Source organism: Patagioenas fasciata, chromosome 18, assembly GCF_037038585.1.
Source record: "Patagioenas fasciata isolate bPatFas1 chromosome 18, bPatFas1.hap1, whole genome shotgun sequence".
NCBI lineage: Eukaryota > Metazoa > Chordata > Aves > Columbiformes > Columbidae > Patagioenas > Patagioenas fasciata.
Window position 1 is genome coordinate 4,060,752 of NC_092537.1, and position 24,554 is coordinate 4,085,305.

Below are 24,554 nucleotides of genomic sequence, written 5' to 3' on the forward strand. Positions count from 1 at the left end.
CTGAACCTAGAGAAAAGTTTGACAATGCAGGTGTATGTATGATATTACAGAACACTTGAAAAGACACCCATTTGAACATCGAAATGTAGGTAATTTTTAAACTGACATCACTCTAGGGAAGAAATCAGATTGGTTGACTGCACACTCATTCCACCAGTCTCTCCACTCCAGAGACACAATTCCAGTAGCTTTCCTTCTAATTTCAGGAAACCTAATAAAGTTTCTACCATTTCTAAGCTTTTCACCTGACCGTCTAAAACCCTAGCACTACACCCAAACTAAACTGTGAAAGCAGCTTTAAAATCTGAAGAGCACATTGGGATTTTCCCAGGTCTATCCATTTGCCCTGTCTGCCTTGCAGTATTTTGACCCCACAGTTCAGTCCTGCCGCCCACCCTGGGGCTGACGTACTGCGGAACTGAATTGTACACATGGTTTAGGAAGGAGCACTACTATTTTTGGTTTAACTGCACACAAAATGTGCAAAACAGCACTCATAGTTATATAGAAACATTTGCGTTCTCTTCAAGTGAGGCCCTTCAATTATGTCGTGAGTAAAAAGGAACTGAGATGTATTATACAGTGCTTTGTTTACACTCACACTGCTGTTGTAAAACCATATGTTATAGTAGTAGTGATTGTGTCTGACGCTCTCTTTTATCATTCATGTGCTTAATCACACCCTGCACTGACTTAACTACGTTCAGCTGCCTATGCAAGTATCTAGGTCTGAAATCACGTGTCTCCCGAAATACGGCATGTTCTAAGAACCGTTAGAACTTCAGCTCTTGAGCAGAGAGTCTGGTTCAAAAATCAGGTCAGAGATTTTAAAATGTTTGTGAATATTTGCATTAAAATCAGAAAAAATTAATAGGAAATTATATTGGCAACTACACAGAGAATAAAAACAATCACATCCGCTTACCTAAACATTATAAGTCAATTTTTTTCTGCTTATTTGCTATAAAAGCACTGCGGCTGAGCATGAGTCAATTGTGCTAAATTGTAGGTAACAAAGCAATTTAGAAACCAAGAAAAATTCTGTGTTGGGGATCACCCCCACAAATACTATGTGGCAGTGGCTCGTTCCCTCTCCATGACTTACTCTCCCTTGTAGCAATTTTGGATAAGTTACTTTTCAAAGCTTTATCTTATTAGAGGAATAAAATCAGTACGTGATAGAAATCTGAAATCCTCCCTAGGATTTGCAAAAGCAAATTTCTGGAGAACACTCAGACATGTCACAGATGAAGAATACCAATTGTACAACTTAACAGCATCAAATCAGGCATGGGAAAGGGGAGAAAAATTTACATAGAAAGTATCTGGTTTTGGTATGCAGCTGAATGCTTTCATTTCACCGGTTACATATGCAACCTTCCGTACTGCACACAAAAGATGCTGTACTGTCTTCTATGCTTGATCCATATGCTAACTTTTTCTTTAAGAAAACCTAACATCACTGTATGTGTACTAAATGCAACCGCTGAGGTAATTATAAAACGTAGTTATTTAAATATCAAGAATTGCTGTCAAAATTGTTTGCTTTTCCTTTAGGCATTAAGAACTTAATGTATCAGATCACTGACTCGTATTACAAAACACAGCGACAACCAATTCTTAACTACACATATTACCCTCTCAGAGCTCTTACCTTTGAAATGCAAACATATTACATAACAAATTAAACTCATGAGTGCACAGCAAACCTACAGCTTCTCTCTTCATAACAGTGTTTCAGAAAATATTTGATTAACAGTAAGTACTAAGCTTGCTTTATGTCAGCTGTTTAGAAATATTAATATACGCTTAGTTTCAGGATATACCAAAAGGCAAACAAATTGACTGCTAGTTTGTATTGAATTAGGAAGGCTACAGTCACTGTACCTTGACTAATCCATAATCTAGGTACCCTACTGTGCCATTTCAGAACTGCGTTTTTTCCAAGTCACTGTAAATGATATGAAATAGCTGGGTCATTAGCAAATATAGTTTTAAGGAGTCTAAATGTGTGGCAGCCTGTTACCAGGAGAACATTATCACATGGGAGTGCTCTTTGCATCCTCGTTACATCTAGGCAAATATTTTATTTTTCCTTTCAGCAATTATTTCAAGGAAAAGCAGAGAAGAAAGAAGTCATAACTCTTTTCTGCCTCTGTTATGAGAATGGCATTGTCACTTGGTAACACCCTAATACCTTTCTTCCAGTGTCTCAGTGTCAAAGTCTCTTGTTCTCATGGCAGCCGGTAACTCCAGAGCACACAACACATTATCAAGAAGGTACGAGCCAGCCTCTGTCATCATGTACTTTGATGTAAATTTGCAGCGATTCCATTAATTTCTGGGTGCAGCTCTGAACTGGAACACTACAGCTAGAAGCCTGAAATTTGCCCAGACCATTTAGAAAGACCCTACGTCAAGCGGTGAAATTACACTCCTGGTCTTCACAGGACAAGCTAGTTCTGGAGTGGTTACAGCAGAAGGGTTGTGTTTACTGTGTTTAGAGCACGAATCCATCAGGTGTCCCTGGGAGACACCCAAGAGTGAGTCAAAATGGAGCATCAGGACTGTCATTGAGCTCAGCCAGTAGCCACCACCCGCTACCTGGGCAGCACTTGCAGCTGATGCCTTTAATTTCAGCCCAGAAAGAGGATGCATTGAAGCAAATAAAATTAGCAACAAACAGTAGTTTCAGTAGTTTATTTTGGCCAGAAAGTTTCATTTGTTCACGTGAAATATAAGAACTTGTTTTCAGCTACTTCTGTTCTACACCACTAGCAGATCATTGACTGCAAGTGAATTACTGTCCATTTACAAGAATAATTTATACTTGCCTATAGATTTTATTAAATGCTCAAGTTCCCTCTTAGGTATGACACTGCTTCAAGTTGATGAGCATCTCCTGGTCTCTCCACGACAAAGATTACTGTCTAAAAGCACGTGTACAATTTGCACACCTCCAAAAGGTCATTACGTATCTCAAAAAGAAGTCATCAATGTGTTCAGCATGTTTCACTCGTTGCCGAAAACTGAACGTAGAGTTTAAATAGAATCTGGCATAATGAAACATCAACTGGCACTACCCTGAAATACACATTCACACAATCCACTGCCAGAACCGGGGTTGGCTGAACACGTCACATACAACGCTCCCAGACACTCGGCTGCTAGTGCAACTATAACATCTTCCCCGTGAAAGGGAACCAGATGGTGAGTGACTCTTGGCATTTTTCAATATTATGTGAAGTGTTTCGTCAGCTACGGAGCACATGCCACCCTGCCAAGTTGCTCTGGAAACAGCCCTTTGTGTCTTCCTTCAGATTTCTCCACAAACGGCAAACAGACCACTCAATGGGAAAGCAGGGCCCAAGCCTATTATTTTTAATCACTGAACCAAAAGTCTCATCTAGGAGTTTCTGTTGTCACTGGAGATAAAAAGCACCTCTGAAGAATTTATTTCATCCTTGGGTGCTGTTACACCCTCTAAGTGTTCAATTGCTCATCAGTGACCACGGAGGAAGATTAATTTAGACAACTCAGTTAAATGCCTACAGTCAGATGGGACAAACAGAGGTCAAAATGCCAAACTACTTAAAAGCACAAGTTCCACAACTATTTGCACAGGAAAGCAGTACTTGACAGCTAGCCCGGTATGCTGTTAACTCTGGCACCATAGCAAGAATTTAGAGACATGATTCTGCTCCTGGCTCTGACAAATTAACATGGCCAAGTTGTTTCTTCCTCTAGTTGAACCACATGCCTCGTATGGTAAAGCAAAAGGTTGCAAGCAAAGTTGCTAGAAGTGCTTCTGCAGCCAGAACACACCGTATCTCAACCGCTGTTCTGCTGCAGTGGGCTCTCAATAACTGCACCACAAGAAGAGGATTTCAGAATGAGTGGGAAAGGCAGAATGAATGAGGTACAGCACTGATGGTGCAGTCTTAAAGAAGAAAAGCAAAGCATCAAGCTATTAGAAGCAGAGGCCTCAAGAGGCCACTAAAAGTAAAAGAGTTAATCAGAAATGTTACAGTTTATTATTTTGACTGTGCAGGTAAGGACTGCTTTGCTTGAACAGAAAGCTGCTGCCTTGCTGCAACATTTTGCCTTGGGGCAGTTTTCAGAGTGTTGTTACCTTTCAGGACTGATAAATTTCAGCATGTTGACTACCACTGTGCACACACACACAAAGAAGAAAGGAAATGGAAATAAAAAAACAATAAAAACCAGAAAAGGGTAAGTGCCCTACACAGTCCAAGGCACAAGGCCTACTGAAGTTAGTATTAAGAATTTGTAGACTCCACACTTTGAATGGTGGTAGCCCTGAGGAGGCAGAGAAGAGGTGGAAAGCTGTGTGCACCAGGCTGGCACAATTGAAGGGACAGATGCTCTGTCATCTCATAAACATTACCCAGGGCTGCTGTTGGTAAGAGCCAGAACTATTCAGGCCACAATGCTACATAATAGGATCCTTCCTGTGGCCAGATGAATTATGTAACCAGAAGGAGCAAATAACTTACACATGGGGGCAAATGAGTCTTTCACTGATGCCAATGGAGAAGATTCTTTTGAATGTGAAGTGGAGGTGTATGAGGCCCAAGAAGTGTAGCATGTTCAAACGTATAGTTAATTTTCAATGACAGTAAATAGATTATAACGTGTAAAAAAGAACTGCTCTCTAGCAGTGTCTCCTCAGTTTAATTTCATGAGATGCATTCCCACACAGAGCTCATTAGGTTCCTGCAGATGCAAGGCTTGATAGCACTGTGCTATATGGGAGAATAGACTCTCACTGTCTGCAAACATCAGCTGTGATTCATCACACATAATGCTCATTTCTAACAAGACTTAAAACCAGACTAGCTCACCTACAGTGGTTGTTTCACAGTAACCCTGCACTTGGAAAATTGATTCTGTATTTCCCTAGCAAGCCTCTTTTGGTGATTTACAAATCCCACTGACTCAGCTGACACATGCTCCTTTGAAGTCAAGGAACTCTAGCTGATGAGTACCATAGACACAGGGAAGCAAAACAGAACAATTTATGTTATAAGTTTGATAGATACATAGATAAGATTTCTCCGTCCCAGTTTTGCAAATATCTTGTTTGAACACTGCCAATTACAACTGAACAAAATGCAAAGCATGCATTTCTCAGCACCAGTAATCTCTCCTGCACCTGCCCACTAGACCAGACCATCCTGACACCTCAGTACCACCACTGACAGCTGATACTTTTCTACTGCAGTCATTGTCAAGATCTCCAGTTTTCCTTTCCGTTCCATTTAAATATTTTTCAACTAATACACTCCAATTCAGCCTAAGCTTATGAGATGACCACTTGGATCCTCCTTTGCATCTTTGAGAACCTGCTCCCCTCTACCAACCTTAGAGACTTCTAAGACCAAAAAGGACTGTTATGATCATCAATGCCATCCTGCTGCAAAACAGCCCGTGGAATCTGACTGGTCTTCCTCTGTGCTGCAAGAGAAAGCCACTGATCTGCCTCCAAATAAATGCTGTAGTGCAAAAAGCAATTCTGATGCAGTGTTTCTGGCAGTAAGGATTTAAAAATACTTCTACTAGTTTACATAAAATTATACAACTTACCAAGAGACAAATAAAACCAGAAATCAATAAAGCTCTCTACTATTACTCGGTTTTTTTCCTCATTTTACTGGTTAAAATAAGAAACTCCAGCTTCTCATTAAGAAAATGTTTAACAGACCTGTGACTATCTGCAAGCAATAAGCCTTCTGATTTCATTCACAAGCTGTGTTTCATTACCAGCAGTAAGCCAAAAATAAGTAATTTGCTCCAACGATTACTGTGAATTCACTCTGGTTTTGCTGCCTCTTTGGCATCCCTTTATACAGTACTGTTTTATTGGCTTCTCACATTAATTTGTTGTATTGTACTTTAAAAGGCTGGCTAATACTGGTTTTACAAGTCCTATTCCAGTTCCAGTCTTAAGAGTTCTCCTAGGGAAAAGAAGCGTTTCTTGCTGGTTAATGTGGTTGGAGCTGCAGCTCTTGATTGAATCGCTTATGGGAACTGTTTGAAACCAAACACATGTCATTACCCTCATAGACACTGGCCTGATCCCACTCTCCTTTACTCTAATGCCATAGATGTGCACTAGTCCCAGCAACACAAGGGTTCCACTGGGACCCGCGGTGTGACTCCAGATTTACGCTGTGTCACTGGGGGGCTGGACGGGTTCCAGGTGATCACCTGGGGGTTTTCCGGTGCCCCTGGGCTGGTGTTTCCCTGCCCGTTCAGACCTTTGCACCTCACCTGCCCGGGGCCTGGCACCCCACTGAGGACAGAACTCAGTCAGGATGGACAAAACCCTTGTCACCAGAATAAATACAGTTCCCCAAAAGCACAGCGGCCCTCCGAGCTCTCCGGGCACCGGGCGGCCCGGTCCTCTGCCCCAGCGAACCCAGGGATCTGCGCCGCCCCGAGGGAAGGGGGAGGCTCCGGGGCCCCCTGAGAAAAGGAGAGATCCGGGCTGTCGTTACGGAGGACTCTGCGGGAAAGGGCGACCGGGTGGCTCTGAGGGAAGGGGGCTCCGGGCCGCCATGGGGACGGTTCTGCGACGCCCTGAGGGACGGGGGGAGTCCCGGCCAACCTGAGGGAGGAGTCGGGGGCTCCCTGGGGGTTCGGGGGGAAATCCGAGCGGCGCTGAGGGAAGGTGGGTGGTCCTGGCGGGGTCTGGCCAGGCAGAGCCGTGGTCCGTTCCCTGCACAGCGGGAGCAGCAGGTGAAGTTGCGCGGCTGCCGAGGCAGCGAGCCGGGCCCGCCCCACTCACCTCATCCCCTTGGCCGAACTGCAGCCCCAGGGCGACGAAGTGCTCCACCCGGATGAAGCCGTCCGCATCCTCATCACAAACGTCGAAAACCTCCTTGAGCTTCCGCAGGAACCGCAGGAGGCTCGTGGGCTCCATCGCGGGCATCAGCGGGAGGCCGGCGGCGCGGCCGCAGCAGCCATGATCGCCCGCGCCTCAGCGGGTGCGTGACATCAGCTCGGGGAGCGGAGCGGGAGGGACAGCGAGGAGGAGGAGGGAGGGATGGAGGAGAGCGGAGGGAGGACGCCAGCCCCGGGCGGAGGGAGGGAGCGAGGGAAGGGAGAACAATAGGGCAGAGCTGGAGGATGGGGAGGGAGGGGGTGGTGGGAACTCGCGCTCGGCGGGGCCGCCGCCAGGGGGCGCTGCAGCGGGGGAGAGGGGCGCGGCGGGCGGGAAGGGCGCGAGGGGTCGGCGGGCGGGAGGTGCGAGGGCGGCGGGGAGCCCGGGGACAGCGGCGATGGGGAGCGGCCCTGGGAAGGAAAGAGTCGGGCAGGGGGAGTGAGGGAAGCAGGAGGAAGAGGAAAGCACGCTCCCCTCCAGCAGCTGGGGGACAGCAGGCCTGACAGCCCCTGGGTTCCTGTCACAGATGCAGTTACAGTCCCTTCACTGTTCCACACCTCAGTCCTCCTCCCTACCACCTCAAATAAAACACCTGTCACACTACAGTTTCTCCTGTGAAAAAGCCATTGAGGTCCAGATCAGGGGGAGAAAAGCTAAGTGTAGAGTTAAGGGAAAATTAAGGAAAAGGAGGACGGGCAGTGCTTCCCATGCTCCATCGCACTCCAGCGACGGGGCAGGGCTGCACAGATGCTCCTCGTGGCCCGGCTGGGTTTAGGACAGACACTGGTCACTCATGCTTTAATGAGACACAGCTGGTAACGAAGGGATGTCCCTGCCTTTGCAGGATTCCTCATTAAAGCACAGCTGTGCTTCACGGCTGGGTGTTAATGTGATCTCTGCTCTGTCCCTTTTCTTTCTCAGTTTCTTGGACTGCTCGTTGAGCCCACAGCTGTGAGCTGCCAGAGGGAAGCCCAGGAATGGTTCTGGTTCCTGCACTGTGCCTCTCACCAGGGATCGCGGGGCAGCATCCTGGTAAGGAAGGAGCACTGGCCGAGTCAGGCTCAGGTACGTGCTGCCTCCCCCAGCGAGGCTGCTGAACACAGGTCACCATCCATCACCGAGTGACATTCAGTAGGTGATGGATAGAGCTGTCCACCTAAAATGACCACAAAAGTGAGCAGGTTTTGAATTGAGACAGTATCCATTCATTTGCTCCTTGCAGCAAGAGAGGCCCATAGCAACCTGGAAAAGCCCATGGTTAGAGCTGGCCAGTCAAATTAATCTCTTTTCTAGAACCAATAGGAGTGTTCTCCTCAGGAAGTTTTGTTTCTTTGAGCACAAGTCTCTCATTCCTTTTATGTGCAAATTCAGAGTTTGGGAAGATGCTGATCTGACAGCCCTGTAAGCTGTAAGTCAGCTGTCAGTCACCACCACAGGGACAGCACATGCTGCACTAGCAACACAGCTCCCCACAAATTCACCCCCCGACACAGACAAGGAGCTGGTTCCAGAGCCCCTGCCACCTTGACCTTTGGTTGGTTTTACAACAAATACAGAAGGGTTCTCCTGTTCCCTTTCTGATACACAAAAAGGTCTTTCCAGACTGGGGGGAAATAAAAATCAAAGTGCAGAGATCAGATACGACCCTTGGGAAGCAAAGAATTTATGAAGAGATGTGAGGAGATCTGAAAGAGAAAAGCGAGGCAAAATATTTGATCAGCCAACTTCTCTGAAGTTGTCTAGTTAAAGCAGGATTCTTAAGATGTGTGGATGTTTAGCTTTTATCTCAAGACCCTTGAACTCATATTCAAGTTACATGGGGATGGAGCTTAGCATACCCCTTAGGGGTACCTATTCAAAGTATTCAAAAATCTGTGAGCTGTTAGCCCTCAGAGCTGTGGAAAGCACACCTATGTGGAATCAGCTGCCGTTAGTCTAAGTGCTCTGAAGTGGAGTTCAAGCTCTTCAAAGCTTGAGAGCACACTTTTATCATTGTCCCACCTTGCTTGCTGAGATGGCCTTGGGGTGCCTCCTTGCGCCACCCGACTCACCTCCCTGTGTGCAGGTGGGCAGCTGAACACAGGAGAATTGGGACGTGAGGTGCAGTCAGTAAAGGTCTAGGATAAGCTGGGGTCACCCCAAGGATGCTGAAGCCAGGATGCTGATCTGAACACGTGCCACACACTTGCACTGGCGATGTACAGTTTGTAAAGCCAAACTGAGGAGGAGGTCAGTTCTTATTGCCAGTGGATGTAGCTGGCATCACTCCTTGCTGATCTCTGCTTCTCTGGTTCGCAGTAGAACAGGTCTGCTATTTTTCCTGACTATATCAAAATACTTGTTCAATCAGAGGTATTTGGCAGCTTCTTCATTTGACTTGTGCGCTGTGTGGAATAAATACTTTGTATGCTGTAAATCTAGTTTTCTGAACCTGAAATATGACTAGTGGTGGTGCTACTGTATTTGCCTGTTAAGAATAAATAGTTCAAGAGGAAACATTTCACTGAATACCACAGGCTATGGCTGTCATTTGCACAATTTGGTTACAATCAGCTGCTTTTCCATCAATGTCACTTCCACTTAACGTAGGAAATTGTAATCTGCTGTCAGAAACAGTATCTAAGGACTGCAGCCCCCAGGCTGATGACCTTATCTACAATTCTGGTTGCGTTCCAGCATATAGTAGCAACATCTTGAGGCCTGGCCTCTCAGAACATCTTCATAGCACAATTTATAGTATACATAATGTAACCCTCATTGAATATTTGGCTTCTAACAGTCTTACCGTATTTTGAATCAAATCCTCTTCCTGTTAACTTAATTCGGTGTGGCACAGAAGCAAGATACTTGATTTTTTTACTGCCATTTTGTCTTTTTTTCAGTAATAAAAAGTTAAAGAACAACAACAAAACCTAACAAATTTGGGGGAAATGTCTCAACAAGCAAGGATCTTTCTTTGAAATTTTCTAGTTGCTGAAGGACATCACCTTGTAAAAGTTTTAGTGGTTTAATTTCACATAGTATGAATGCTTCTCGATTTCAACAGCATTCTTACCAGCTTATACACTAGTTATGTGCGTAACTCTGCTAGATGAGCCTACCTAGACAGCAAACTGCAGTTACCACGGCAAACACACCAATGCCTTATTTCTTTATTCTTACAACACACATACTACCCTCAGAGACATCGATCAAAAGGTTTTAAAGATAGGCAGGGAACGCACCGTTTGAAAAAGCACACGCCTAACTACAAATCACAATATTGAAGGGTGTGTTTTGGTTAAAGCAGGCTAATTTAGCTGTTATTTGCAACTATAAAAAGGCTTGCTGTAATCAGGGTTGCGCTCACAGAAACCAAAATATCTGTTCTCATGAAATTATTACTAAGATTAAATAATCCTCTGTACCAGTTCACATAAAACCATTTCCACTGCAAATTCTTAGCAATAACCTCATGTTTCCAAGTGCTGAGCAGGTGTTTCCAGGGGCAGCACCGAGCGCCAGCTGTTCCCGTGGCATTTGCAGGTCTCCTGACCCCACCGCGTGGTCACCCACTTCACTGCACCTTTGGCACCAGCCAAGAGAACCCATTGCTGGGCACCTTGCACAGGGCAGCTGGGTGTAGACCAGAGGTGAATGAATAGCATGGGCTAAAGCAAGTTTTCTTCCTGTTCCAAGACATCCCACAGTCTTTTAAATGCCCTGGGGCCAAACCGCTCTTTCTGGTGCATTGCAGAAGCCTCCCTGTTGCCTTCTCTTAGAGGGGAAGGACAGAACCCCTCAGCTTTTCTCAGAGGAGCTCTAAGCAGGTGGGTAGATTTACATTTGCCTCAGCTTATAACATGCAATGGCATCTGGCAATGTCCTGAAAGCACTAATGGTGCTGGAAAGCATTTGACAGCTGCCAGGCCACTAGGTCACTTCTGTGCGTCAGGAGGAGACCGTCACTCCTTCACAGGAGACTCTGGCTATGATGATGTGTTTCAGACTCCAAGACAACCATGTAAAAAGTAGACCTAGCTACATTCAAGTTATTTTCAACTCCTACCCCCAAAAGAACTGTCAAGAGAGACACAAACATTCCTCTCTACCTCCAACAAGCAAATATTAACAGACCTAAGCCCCAGACTGTTGGAAGGGAATTATTCCACCCCACAATTTACTAAAAAAAAAAATCTAGCAACTCATCTAGCAGCTGTTAAAGTCTGAGGGTGCAGCAGCCAGTGTCTTTTCTTTAAGCCAACTCACCCATAACACAATATATGAACCATTCAGTAAGTTGTCCCTTCCTGCTCCAAATAAAGTTTCTAAAATGTTGCTTTTTTTGTCCTATCCAAGATGGACTCCACAACATCTGAATAAATATGTTCCAGATGCAATTTTACTATAGCTGACTAAAGGAATGTAATTCCCAGATATTTCTGTATTTAGCAACAAGATCTGGGACAGAATAATAAAATTAGAACATGATATACTACACTGATGCTAAAGCCAAACAGTGATTACTCGTTGTGTCTCGAAACAGATTGTGTAAGCTGAGTCCAAGTTGTCTGACTAATGGGAGATAAAGGACAGAACAAAAATATTTACGCAAGAGAATGGTCAATATATAAAATTTTTAAGGGTGCTTTGCTTTCCTTGGAAATACTTTAGGTGAGGGGTTTGTAAACTGAGACAGGTTGAAAAATCACTGCATTAGATCACTCATACCAACACACCTCTGCTCCTGCAGATACATCCAACATAGTTTCCTACCACCTCAATCAGCAGCCAGCTAGAAGAAAAAGAAATCCCCCAAAAAGAGTGACCAGAATGACACATTTTTTCCTCCACAAGAGCTAAAGCTACTTCTTAACTACCAAATCTATTAGACAGCAAATACCCAAAATAATCTACACAGAAACCTTGTGAGGGTGAACTGTGCTATACTCCAATTCCCACTATTCCTTCGGCACTGTCCATGGGTCAGATAAATCACTAGACCTTTCCTGAATCCCTCCTGGAAAACATGAACTCACCCCAGAGTTCCGCAGTGACACACAAATGGTGCTGCCATCCAGCAGAATGTTTACAGGCTAATAGACATAACATGACAATGAAGAACATTTCCATCTTGCCTCAGTACACAGATGTTCTTTTGTTGCAGCTTTGAATCCCAAGATAAGCAGATGTTGCAACACTTCAAAATGTTCATCTTCCGAAAATAACGCACACCTACATCCCACCGTTAAGCCTCAAACTTTAAAGATATAAAATTGATGAACGCTATGTGCCAAATTCCCTTTAGAAATAGCTTATGTGATTCACTCTTCCTACAGCAGAAATATTCCATGTCAGATTAGCTACATTAGAGACAAAAATTGCCTGCACAGATACCCCTGTGGTGGCAAATGGGGCAGATCTCGTCTTCTGCGTTCATCTGTTCACAACAGCGTCAACCTCTACTGCACAGGAATCTTATAAATATTTAGAACGATTCATTCTCACAGATTTGTCAAGTGACAGCCCTTATCTGAAAATAGCATTCTGCATGAAATCAAAATGGACAAAGTATGTCAGTGCTAACCAGATACACAGTGGGACCTGAACTCCTCTCAAAGCAACCAATTTCTTACATCATCTGCTGGACAGGTGCCCTCTGTGACGATCTGGAGCTGTGATGCACCAGTTACAAAGCCTTTAGTGAAATAAAAGGAAGGAATCTTCCTCGATATTAAAGGATTGCTGCTTTTTTGTTGTTTGCATGTAAACGGACACTAACTAAAAGCCTGTCTCCACAGGCAAGTCATTTTATTCTAACATGTTTAGATTTGGCATAGCCCCTAAAACCAACAAATCATTACCACCAGCCTTCTTCAAACCATCTTTTTTCCCTCACAAGCCATCTCTTTGCCAACAGAAAAACCTGCAGAAGCTAAAACAAAGCAGGACAAGAAACAGATGCCTCAGGCCTATCACTGAGCACAAGCTCTAGGTGGTGTGAATGAACGTCCCGTTTGATAAAGAAGCTTTACAGTCCTGTCCCCTTCCCTCTCAACTGTGACTGCATCTGCTCCCATTGGCAGGGGCTTTACACCGAGAAGCCAAACCAGAAAAGATGCGATTTTCAACCAGTGAAATCAATGTGATGCCCAAGAGAGAGGAATTAGATTAGACCCATTGTATTTATTGCAAAATCAGTTAAAAAAATCTGGGTTTGCATTGCTAAAGTTCTCAAGAACACAGTTCAAGGAGAGAACACGAAGAAGAAAAACAATTATTAGGTGCCAATACTCCAGCTGCTGGGTGATTGCATACGTGTTTACATAGCATTATGCCTCAGTCCTTGCTAAGCCGACACTATCAGACATTTCATGACAGTTTCAGTTGCTGGAGTAATTGAGGGGTTGCTATTTATTTAGGATTGTGACAGCTGGAACAAGCTGTTGTGCTTCCTATCCGACACCAATAAGCAACAGTCACTTTGGGCTCTGTAGCAGAAATCAAATGATATCTGATCAAGTCTCCCGTACTAGATTAAAAAATAACTTTTTTTTTTTTTTTTAAAAATAATAGGTGTCTGCAAGATTTTAAAAAAGCTCTAGAAAAATATGGATCAAGATAATGGTTCTAGCTTGTCTGCTACTATCTTTCAGAATTATGCTATTATTGCTCAAATAATGCTTTCCCTTCCACTCTCCAGGCCAAGCTCAGAAGGTTGCAAGAGGTTTCTGTCCATTAGGACTCTCTCCTGCACAAGAGCAGGGTATTAACAGGGCTCCTGCTTCAGCGTTCAGGAAAGCAGGAATTCCTGCTGGATGTGCTTTAGATGTTAAGTCTAAAGGCAAAATTTGGGTAATGGTCATTAAAGAGAATGAAAACAAGAAACAAATGGTCAAATGAAAAAGGTCAAATCCTCCTTTGGGAGGGAGGTGTGTTTTTCTCTCTCCATAACACAGGAAGCCTGAAGAACCTTGTATCCTAACTCAGGCACCTCAGCACAATGAGATGGACTGTAATTCCTCTAGGGCAGCTCTTCTATCCTGGCATCTCCATATCTTCAGCTTGTAATCCAGCCAGGTGACTCAAGCAGAGGCCTGAGGACAAAGGAAGGAACGCTCCATGGCCTTATGAAAGATTGGCTCTCTGAGAGGAACAAACAGCAAACCTGTCAGGACTCAAATCATTTTTTGTCTTGGTATGTGAACAGAAAAGAGAACGTTCAGGGAAGGGCAGCTTTTCATGAAGTACGAAATCCTTCCAAGTCAAAGGCAAAGGCTCAGAGCTGGTTGAGCTAATGATTTATAAGAGTGGACTTTCCTCTGGAAGAGTCATTACAAACAGTGTTAAGGCAGCAAAACAGCTTACAAATTCAAAAGCAACAACTCATTCAAGGAAAAAATGCCATTCTGTAAGTGGCCGTGCATATTATCAGCAAGATCAGAGTTGCTGTGTGTCCAAATAGCCATTGTTCCTCCTGTGGCTTATTATTCTGGACTCACATTCTGCAAGAGCACGGACATTGGGCAGGAGGCCATCCCAGCTGGCCTCCCCTTCCCTAGAGCTGCTGCTGGGTCACCATCCTGACCATTTTCAGAGCCATCTCTCCTTGATCGGACGGTACCTAGCACAGAGAGGAGAGCACACAGTGAGCAGCTGCAGTAAGGAAGCAGACAGCAAGCACATATACATCTTTAGTGTTCCTGCTGATTATAGTGCATCCCACCCCAAGAATTATTTTGTTTACCATGTGCCCAGCCTTAAGAATCCAGAAGAAAGCCAAATTCTCATAGGCCTTGTGGAAAGCAGCTGTCTCAGTGGAGTCTGGAGACACATAGAGTGCCTTCCACTTTTGCTGGCTGAATTGGTCCAAATTAGGCCATTTCAGTTTCCGCATCCACGCCTCCTGGCCTGTTAGAGGTAAGAGATATGCTTGATTACTGATACAGCAACTTGAGAGTCCCAGTTCAGCTGGACTAGGTACCCACACAGCAGTGCTAGCAGAACAGCTCTGTATGCTCAGATCCCAAACCCCATTTTTCTGTGCTTAAGAACATGTCCACAGCTGTGTTCAGGACAAGCTGGAACAAACCAACGGAGGGAGAAATTTTAGCCTGTCTCTGAATTACTGTAAGAATTTACATATTAACTCAAAATGTGATAAACTGAAGCACCACTAACTGCTAATCTGTTTTGACAGCCTAAATACTCTGTTTCCTGATATATTGATTGCTATATTGTTCATGAAGGGCATCTGAATATCTAAGTGGGCAGAGGCAGATGAAGGATAAAGCTTTTCACCACACAGGAGGATGTTTGCACAATTTGTGACTGCAGATTATTTGAATCGATAAGAAAAGGTGAACAGAAGAGAGCATGGCAGTCTCGCAGCACGAGGCATTTCAGCAATACTTGGCCTGGCTCCCAAACTGCCACTTGATCGAGCTGGCATCTTGCAAGCAGCAAGGGACAAACAAAGCCCTTGAGTGGCCAGACATGCAAGTACCTACACAGGTTTCTGAGCAGCAGGTGTGATCACTCTCCAGCTGCACCCTCCCTCATTAATTACCAACACCCTTGTTCCATCTCACCTGGCACTGTACTCTCTGCTGCAGGTCACTGACCTGCATTGTGCACAAATCTGCAGAAAGATACGTCCCAGAGGACAGGATCTTCAGGGCATAGCAGGAGAAGAGAATAATCTCCATATATGTATTCACCTATCCTCATTCTTCATTTATAAACAAGCGTACATACATACATATATGTCTATCCAGAAGAATTAAGTGAATTATTACCTATGTACTTATGGGCTTGACTGAAAGAAGCAGTTGTTGATGTTGCAGATCCATTTCCCAACAGAACAATGGAGGTAAAATAATTGTCTATCTTAGAGGGATGTAAACAAAACATACTAAGACCTGCTCACTTCTGACTGCACTATTTAAGAGTTGCCAGTTAGGTGGGAGATTTGCACAGAAGACTGGAGAGATCCAGGTACCAACATTACTGGCAACTTCACATTCTACTTGTCACATGTGCTGTTCCCAACCCCAATCAAGAAGCCCCTTACCCATGGTGTCAACAATGAGATCCAGCTGCCCATTGTAGATTGTAACACTGACGTTGGCTGCCAACAGCTGGTCAACAATATCGATGACAGGTTTCATGAAGTCCTCAGCCATGTTGTCAAAGACATCTCTGGACTGACCTGGTTGGAACCAGAAAGAAGACAAGTTTTAGCTGATGAAGAATGTCATCCCCAAGCTGGGAAAGAAGTAGCTAAGGCTTCTAAAATGCAGCTCATGGCTGCATAAAACCAGTCCTCACTCAAAGCAGCAGCCAGTGGTTTATCGGTCTGAGGAACTAAAGAGAACAGAGCAGCCATGCTCCCACTGGAGCTCAAACACAGCTTTGTTGCTTCTCACTCCTACTACACACACATATAGGGTGCTGGCATCAGTCCTTTCTGTTTTACACCCTCCCCTCCACACCATGCAGCATTACATGATACCAGATTTCTAGCAGAGAGAAACTGCCAGGAATTTCAGCCAGAAACCAGCTGCTGAGACACAGAGGATCTTCTTCCTTCACCTGTATTTTTAGCTGCTTGACTAATGACGGATACAAGCTGCAGAATCAGAACCACGTCTGCTCCCACGAGCCTGCCCCATTACATGTTCATTTCTGAGAAGAAGTCCTCTTCTTAGGCCCAAGGATAATGACAATTTAATGTGACTGCTTACTACGGGAAAGCATCTTCCTACAGACTGCGATAATGCACTCATTAGATCCACATAGCAGACAGGAAAGTACCTCCCCATTTCACACAGTCAGGAATGATTTTTAGCTTCTTTCTGATGGGTCCATTCATCAATTCATTGAGGCTGTCCTTATGCATATTTTTGACATGGCGCTGGTAAAGTCTTACTGAAAAAAAGAGAACACACTTTGATTAGTGGCACATATGAGACAGTTGTCCTGCACAGATAATTTTCAGTGTTACAGTCATGGCCAACAAACTCTTCTCTCATGCAAATGCAACACCAGAGAGAGTTTTGCTTACTTTTACCAGAAACCACTGAAGTCAACCCTTATTTAGGTCAGGGGATGATACCAGGAGAACTCAACCATCCATTTCTCCTTTTGGCTAACACAGCACTTTTTCAGGCCACCAGCTTCTGTTTTAGCCACTTGCTACAGACACAATTCCTTTTCCTCAACAGACCAGTTATTTTTGAGCTGCAGTGCTTTACTTTTGGGAGTTAATTGTGCCATTCATCTTCCCTGCTGAAGCCAATAGAAAGAGATAATGAGCTTGAAAGAAACTCTATACACGTGTTTTTCACATAGATGCATAAACATCATGGAGTCTAATCAGACTGTTTATACCGACGAGACATTTTTGTGTCCTAGCTTGAAGACAGAAATTAAAGACATTAAGAGGAAGTAACTTAAAGGTTAAAAAACTATGTCACAATTATACTGAATACATCCTTGGAATAATTTGTGCAGGATGTATAGGTGGAGGTGTAATCTACAGAAGGGTTGTTCTACATTTCTCCTATTTATCCCTATTTATGTAAGAGCAAACAATTTCTGCTCAGAATATCAATATTCTTTGTATCTGAAGGCCCCATTTAAAGGATGTGCTAAATTGAGGCTGTTCCCGCTATCAGAGTTGAAGGTACGCGAATGCAAACATAGGGCCTCAGAACCTCAAGTACTTATATGCAACTTACTGAGATGGAGATTTTCTTGTTCATCTAATTTTGTTTCTGGAACCTCCTTTGTCATGATGTTGTAGAAGTTCACATTGTCTGTGTTCTGAAAACAAAAGATAACAGCATTTCTCAGATATGAGGAACACACTCTTCTGAAAATAGAGATAAGTAAATCCTAAGTAAAGGACTCTGCGAGCTGCCACTTCACCTACACATCAGGAAGGTTTTATGGAAAAACTTTGGTCTACAGTTGCTTTGGGAAGTGGGGAAGTTTTCTCAAGCCTGTACTGTTCACACATGGGTTCTGCCACAGATGTTATTTACACCTCTGGAACGGATGTGAAGCCACAGGAAGCCTTCCACCCAAATGACTGCAGATTCTCATCGCTCATTAGGGAGCTGCAATGCCAGATGATGCTTTCAGATGGTCTCTTCCGCTAGATCTAGTCTAGCCTGACGCTGCCTCTTGCTCAACATCCTCCCAGCCTACAACCCTTTGAAATCCTAAATGCTTCCTCAAGAACGTGGTGATAAAGATCAGCCACTCCTCTTTTGGAACTGCTGACATCTGAACGAGTCCAAGGACTGGCAGCTCTGATGCAGACAGCAAATTGTCTACATCTGAAGGACATGTGTGACCAATGTTGCCTTTACAGAAGTTACTCCAGATTCCTTTGAATTTTGATGTTCAGAAATCAGCTCACAACAGCAACCCTAGAAGAACTGAAGTGCCCGCACCCTGAACGATAACACAACTGGGAGGAGAAGACAAGCAGACTTGAAGAGAAAGGCAAAACGGGAACCACAAGTTCGTTCAAAAGAAGTGAAACCAACTATGTGCAAGGTGCTGCCAGTTACAAACAAAACAAAACAGAATGAGAAAAGGAAGCAGCTCCAGATTAGTCTTTCAGTTTGAAGAAGCCAGAGCCTTACTTGTACTAAAACAAAAACACAAGGAAGAGTGAGATTTTGGAGTAACCCTTCAACAGGAAAAAACAGAGTGAACCTTTATCTTTTAAGCTGGAACTTGCTAAGTAACAAGATGCAATAACCCACAGTAACAGGACATAACTTGAGGTTCCTTTCCATCCTGTGCACCTACTGTAGTTCTTTATAGATCTGTGCTTAACTTGAAATCTGTGTGTCCCTAGATGCCCTTTTCAATATGCAAAACAAAGCTTTTGAGGAGACATAGTGCTTTTAAGTTGAAACCAGGTTCTGTAGAAATCAATGGGACTAGTTGCATGCTAAAAGTTAAGCATCTATTTAAGTGATTTGCCAGCTTGAAACCTTGATGCAACACTGCAAGCCCATGTGGGTCACCTTACCCACTGCCTCCTACGATTACGCAGTGGCGCACAGCAAATAGTGCTTTTTCATCAGCGCTGGGATAAAATAGATACTGGTAAAAATGACTGGGCAGGATTCACACCATCCTAGTGCTCATAGAAAGGATAACCTGAAATTGTGTCCCTCCCCAGGCACCAGTTAGTTATTGCTGCTGGTCAAAGATCTCACCTCTTCAATGACTTCTTCAGCTTTGCCCCAGAGCTCCGTGGCCAATCCATATTGATTTTTATTTATTGCATCCATTATTTCTTTGGCAACAGCAGTCACCTCTCGTAGACCATTATCATCAAGGAGAGACTGGAAGATAAACACACGAGAGAAGAACTTCAATTATAATTTCACAGACATTTCTCACTAATAGTCTCCATGCATTTGAGGTTTTATTCTGGCTAAGGGCTAACCTCAAAAATCAACATCCACTTATACTGGAGGGCAGTACAAGTAACCAGGTGAGGACCAAGAGTTTAAGAAGGTACTTACTGTGCTGTAAAGGTAGGGCGCCCAAGACAGCACAGAGTCTAAAGAAACAGAACAGATTTCAAACATCTACGTTTCTGACATACGATTTCCTTTACTTTTCCCTTATTGTAGCAAGAATGATTGTGACAAAAATATATGGAGATGAATTAATTAGTAAAAAGAGACTGTCAGCTCAGTTTAGCCCTAAGAGCAGGTTCTTTACAAACCAATAAAAGCACTGCAATGTCACTATAACCCCTTAGGCATTAAACAGTGAAATTTATTTAAAGCAATAGACGTGTTCTCACCAAACTGTTCTCACCCCAATGCTGCAGAACGTTGCTGGAACACGGGGGAGATCTGACAGGTGAACAGGCATTGTCTAAATTGATTTGTTTGCAAAAGCTACAGGAGGGTGGAAAATTGGGTATAAACCAAATCTGGTTTATAACAAGTTTGTTTATAAGGTCTCAAGGATCAGCTGATCCCAATACAGATAAGGGTTTGCTCGATACTGTCCTGTGCTGTCCTGTGCAGCCTGCTCTTGCAAATCTCACTGAAGGACTGAGAGCCCTTTAATTTGTTTTTCACTTGTTTCTGTTTTTTAACCTCCACCAGACACACACCCTATCCCGACCGTGTCTGTGAGCACATCAGTTCCTCAGCATGAGGTCTTCTTGGGAAAAGAGAAAACCTCAGTTGTGACCTTGTGAATCATCTGGTGGCCACACTTGAAGTGCAGCTCTCTTACCAAACACCCCAGAGGCTGCAGATGCATAAGGACATTTCACCAGCACCCCACTCCACATGCCAGCATGCTGCTCACCGCCTTCACTCTCTGACTTTTCACTATCTAGATATGTTTTAAAGGTAGACTCTTCAATCACAGCTTGCAATATTGAAGTATTCCTTTTTGATTTACCCAACTCACTACAGATTTAATTCACTTGAAGCACTCTAGGTACTCGTGGAATGATAAAAAACCAAAACAACAAACTACCCACAGTCTAAGGATTTTTAAACATACCCAAAGGAGAAATCCATGAGTCTCCAAGAGCAGTCCCCATAAAATTGCACTTTATGGTCCCTTTTTGAACAGCCTTGGTGAATAACAGACAAGACAAAACCAAACAAATCACAAAAAATATCATTAAAAAATAATAAACAACTTTTAGTTAAATATTCATTGACTCTAAAACCAGCTTTCTTTAAGTGAAAAAAATAGGTAGCGGTCTGAATTAGACAACAGGGCCGATGTATTGCAGGAAATACAAGTACTTGTAGAACACCAAGTTTTAAAGTGAAAAGTGACCGGCATCCTCCAACTACTCACCTCATGTAGCTCTAAAGCAATTCCAGCAGCCATTTTACCGCCATAAGATTCAGAAAATATGTAGAATGGGATGGTCTGGAGAGAGAGAGAAGCCACACAACAAACCCATTGGACAGAGGGCAGGAGGGAGCTTCAACCACCTCCTGCAGAATCCAGCTCTGGCTCTTCACCTCTCGCTGTCATACACTGGATGTTTCTATGATTCTAACCTGCAGATAAGATTTACGTAACATCCTGGTATAATTAGTGAGGGAAGTTTTGAAGCAGGCACTTCAGTATTTTGGAACTGAAACAGCCGTGATCCTACATGCTTCTCGGATTGCCTGATGGACAATAATCCACCCCACTGCTTAACTAACTAGCACCAAATTCAAGACACCACTTTTGAATTGTGGGAAGTAAGAGGCAGAGACCCCCACCAAATGCATGTTACCTAGTAGAAACACTGCCCATCTGGAAGGCTGTTCACCAATTCCTTTTGTGATCTGTTCAAAGGCAAATTAAAATGTGATTCTAACCAAGAATTCAAATCACTTACCTGGAATTCTGTTCTACATGTGAAGAATTCTCCAAGAAAAGCCATCATGTCGGAAACTACTGTGGTGAGGTTTTTCGCAAACAAGCTGCAGTCATCCACATAACTGAATCCAGTGCCCACAGGGTTATCCACAAACAAGATACTGGCTGCCTGCAACTGTACAAGCAGAAAGAGTTTGTATGAAACCTCAGTTCAGCACCAACACAAAGCTTACTTTTGATGGCACAAATGTTTAACTGAGCCACTGAATCTCTGGCCCTGAAAGAACTTGCAAAAAAGAGCGGTGCAAATCCAAAAGGGAGAATGGTGCAGGTGAGAATTGTTTTCAGGTTTTTCAATTTGCCCAAGCTGCAACAAGAAAGGCACCCCAAAAATCCCAGTGATCCAAGGGCAGATCACCCACACAATCTAGGGAACTCCAAAGTAGTAGTACAACTATTCGTAGCTCAGAGTACAAATGCATCTCTTTGAATAAACTTCCAATAAACATTTGCAATCAGTAATTAGAAGCTGAACATTCTACTATACCCAAGTTGTATTTCTTGGTTTCATTTCTTTGTCTAATGGACCAATCTCTTCAAAGTTCCCAAATCCACAGCCTGAAGCTCCTGGACCTCCCTGTGGGGAAACACCAAATGACAAATAAGCTAAAAGGCAGTATGGTAGAGATAGGAGAAAAATGAAATCAAGCCAATAAGTAGAATGACAGACTGTAATTTTTTTTAAAATGGCTTTTGCACTACATGTTAGTTTGCCATGCAGGCTCTCTTCCTCTTCCTCTTTCATTATGTGTACACATGCTACTTCTGAAAGCAAGAATTTAAACAGAAAAGCAATTACGCACTTGTCAAAGCACCTAATGAGTTGAATGCTGTGTGGTGCAGTTTGAAAATCCTTCCCCTTATTCCCTTAATACTGAATGCAAGACTTGGCCATCTACAGAGGTTTGCAAGTCATTAGTTTTATCAGCATGTACAGCGTGTGCCTTCCACTCTGAAGAAATAACCCAGAAGGAAAGAGACCAAGTCATCAAGTGATTATGTTCAACATTAACTTCTGAATTGTACTGCTGGAAGTGGATGTGGAGCACACACCGCTGCCTTTCATCAAACTGTGATTGAACGTCACCAATCTCCACGCGATCAGAGTCTCTCTTAGTTGTTTCTATTTAGAAATCTTTCTAAATCTCTGATCACTTTATCTACTCTTTCTCGGGACATTGTTTAGACCATAAGCACTTCAGGAAAGGAGCTGTGACGCTACAATGTACTTGCAGTGTCTGGCACAAAAAGCACTACCGTTGTATAAACGATAAGAACCACCTCTACTTCTGCAATTTAACTTGATGGAGGGTGAGCAGTTGAAGGCACCCCACAATTGCAGAATGATATTTACATTATTTCTTCCCGACCCAAAAACTTCTTTCACAAGATGAATCATTAGAATCGGACAATTTTGAATCCTATTTCTGTAGAGCTGAAAGATACGCATCAAACCCACCCAGGCACAGATGGAAAGTTATTGTTTAAGGGTCTTTCACCAAACCTTACCTGAAGCCATAAGATGAGAGGTAATTCTGTGAAGTCTTTGGTTGGGTTATTTGCATAGTAGAGCCACCAGAACATGTGGGCCTTACTTCGAACTTGCACATATCCCCACAGCTCCTTGGGCTCTGGGGACTGCCTCAGAACTACACCTAGGGGAGAAGGAAGGCAACATAAAACCAGGTAGGCAAAAAGGATCAGCTTGGGGTTTTCTACCAGATTTGTTCCAAAATATTACATTTCAATCTTGGGTGCGATAATTAGAAGTGCTTCCATTAAAAAGATTACTATAAGAATCCTGCCTATACTTACACCCACAGACATTGCTGAGTTATCATCAATGAATGAACTTAAGTGTGTAATTAAGCGCTCCATTATCAGAGCCTGATGTTACAGTGGTTGCTGAAATAGCAGCCCAATAGCTAGGAGAAGTTTTCCTATCCGGGAAACATTTCAAGTGTTTTCGAGGCCTGGGCTGAAAGCACAGCCCCAGTAGACACAATGGAACAACTCACACGGCTTCAGGGCCACCAGGGCTCCTTCAGGGATCCAACACTGATCTCAGTCGCTGGGATCAGTGATTTTACAGTCCCCAAGAGTAAATGCAGAAGAGGCAGATGGGTCAGTTCTAAACGAACCCAAGATCTAAACCTAAACTCAGCTTAAGTTTGTAGGGTCTCGTCAACTTAAGCAGCCAGTCTATTCTGCCATCTAGAATACAGATGCTTTCCCAGAAAAAGACCTTTGAAACTACATCCCATAATCTTCTTGATCGCTACAGAAGGCACCAGTCCACTGGAGAAGCAGCAATAAGACTTTTCCAAGCCACAGCGCCTGGTCTGTGCTGATCCGCAGTGCTGAACAGGTCACGTCAGTGTGGTGACACCGTCCCCACCGATCCGATCTGGTTGTTTGCCCCTTGCAGCCCCCCAGCCCAGGATCTCAGTGACAAAACGCTGCCCACGAGCAGCAGGACAGGGACCTGCGCTCCTGCCAGCCCCGCGGTAACCTCCTGGGTACAGACACGCTGGTGTGCGTGGCTTCTGCACCGGCCCTCCAGGGAACAGAAGAGGGTCTGGGGGTTTTTGGGAAGGAGCTGACAGCTCGGGGTGTAACAGCCCTGGGAAGCGCTGCCCTAACTTATGGAGCCGGGACCTGAATTTCCAAGTTCCTGCTCCAAAATGGGGCTCCGGGGAGCGCAGACCCCAGTCAGCCGGCTGGGAGGAGGCGGGTCCCAAGGTCACGATAGTCACGATAGTCCCCGGCAAAGACACGGCCACGGCCACAGCCACAGCCCTGGCTGGGGCCGCCTGGGACCTCCCACGGGCCTGACTCCGACCCCCTCCCGCCGGCGCTTCTGTCCCCCGCGTCCCGCCCGGTCACCACCCCGGGGGACTCGGAAACCTTCGGCGCCTCAGCCCAGGCCCTTCCCGGCAGCGGCCGTGGGACACGTCGTGCCCAGAGGCCGCCGCTCCGCCACTGCCCGGGCACGGCCGCAGGGCAGGACACCCCCCCGTGTCCCGTCGCGCCCCCGGCCCGTACCTGCCGCCAGCCCCGCCAGTCCCGCCAGCAGCAGCGGGAGCAGCCCCGTCCCCATCCCGCCAACAGCTCCCGGCGCCGCGGCCGCGCTGTCACGTGCGCGGGGACCAGCCCCGCCCCGCCCGCAGGGGGCGTGACCAAGCTTCGCGCGCCGCCCGCCCTTTTTGTCCCATGCGTGGCG

The 24,554-nt window shown here is 44.6% G+C and overlaps 2 protein-coding genes across 5 annotated transcripts in view; both read right to left on the reverse strand.

The window, feature by feature from the left end:
- Positions 1 to 7,068, reverse strand: part of RAB11FIP4 (RAB11 family interacting protein 4) — a 94,555-nt gene extending 87,487 nt beyond the window's left edge. The window contains exon 1 of one of the 4 annotated variants that reach the window (XM_071816799.1): positions 6,812 to 7,068. In XM_071816799.1, coding sequence (XP_071672900.1) covers positions 6,812 to 6,955 — 144 coding nt within the window. In that variant the 5' untranslated portion in view covers positions 6,956 to 7,068. The remainder of the gene's footprint in view (positions 1 to 6,811) is intronic. The other 3 variants (XM_065852315.2, XM_071816798.1, XM_071816797.1) reach the window with 3 other exon arrangements.
- Positions 7,069 to 13,052: 5,984 nt separating this feature from the next.
- On the reverse strand, positions 13,053 to 24,490 carry SCPEP1 (serine carboxypeptidase 1). Its single transcript, XM_065852567.2, has 13 exons — positions 24,377 to 24,490; positions 22,841 to 22,986; positions 21,819 to 21,908; positions 21,291 to 21,446; positions 20,753 to 20,827; positions 20,447 to 20,519; positions 19,441 to 19,478; positions 19,129 to 19,257; positions 17,629 to 17,713; positions 16,703 to 16,816; positions 15,960 to 16,097; positions 14,634 to 14,797; positions 13,053 to 14,510 (listed from the first exon to the last, which is right to left on the reverse strand). Exons 1-13 carry the CDS (start codon positions 24,429 to 24,431, stop codon positions 14,445 to 14,447), a joined length of 1,329 nt encoding a protein of 442 aa, XP_065708639.1. The 5' UTR covers positions 24,432 to 24,490; the 3' UTR covers positions 13,053 to 14,444.
- Positions 24,491 to 24,554: the final 64 nt, after the last annotated feature.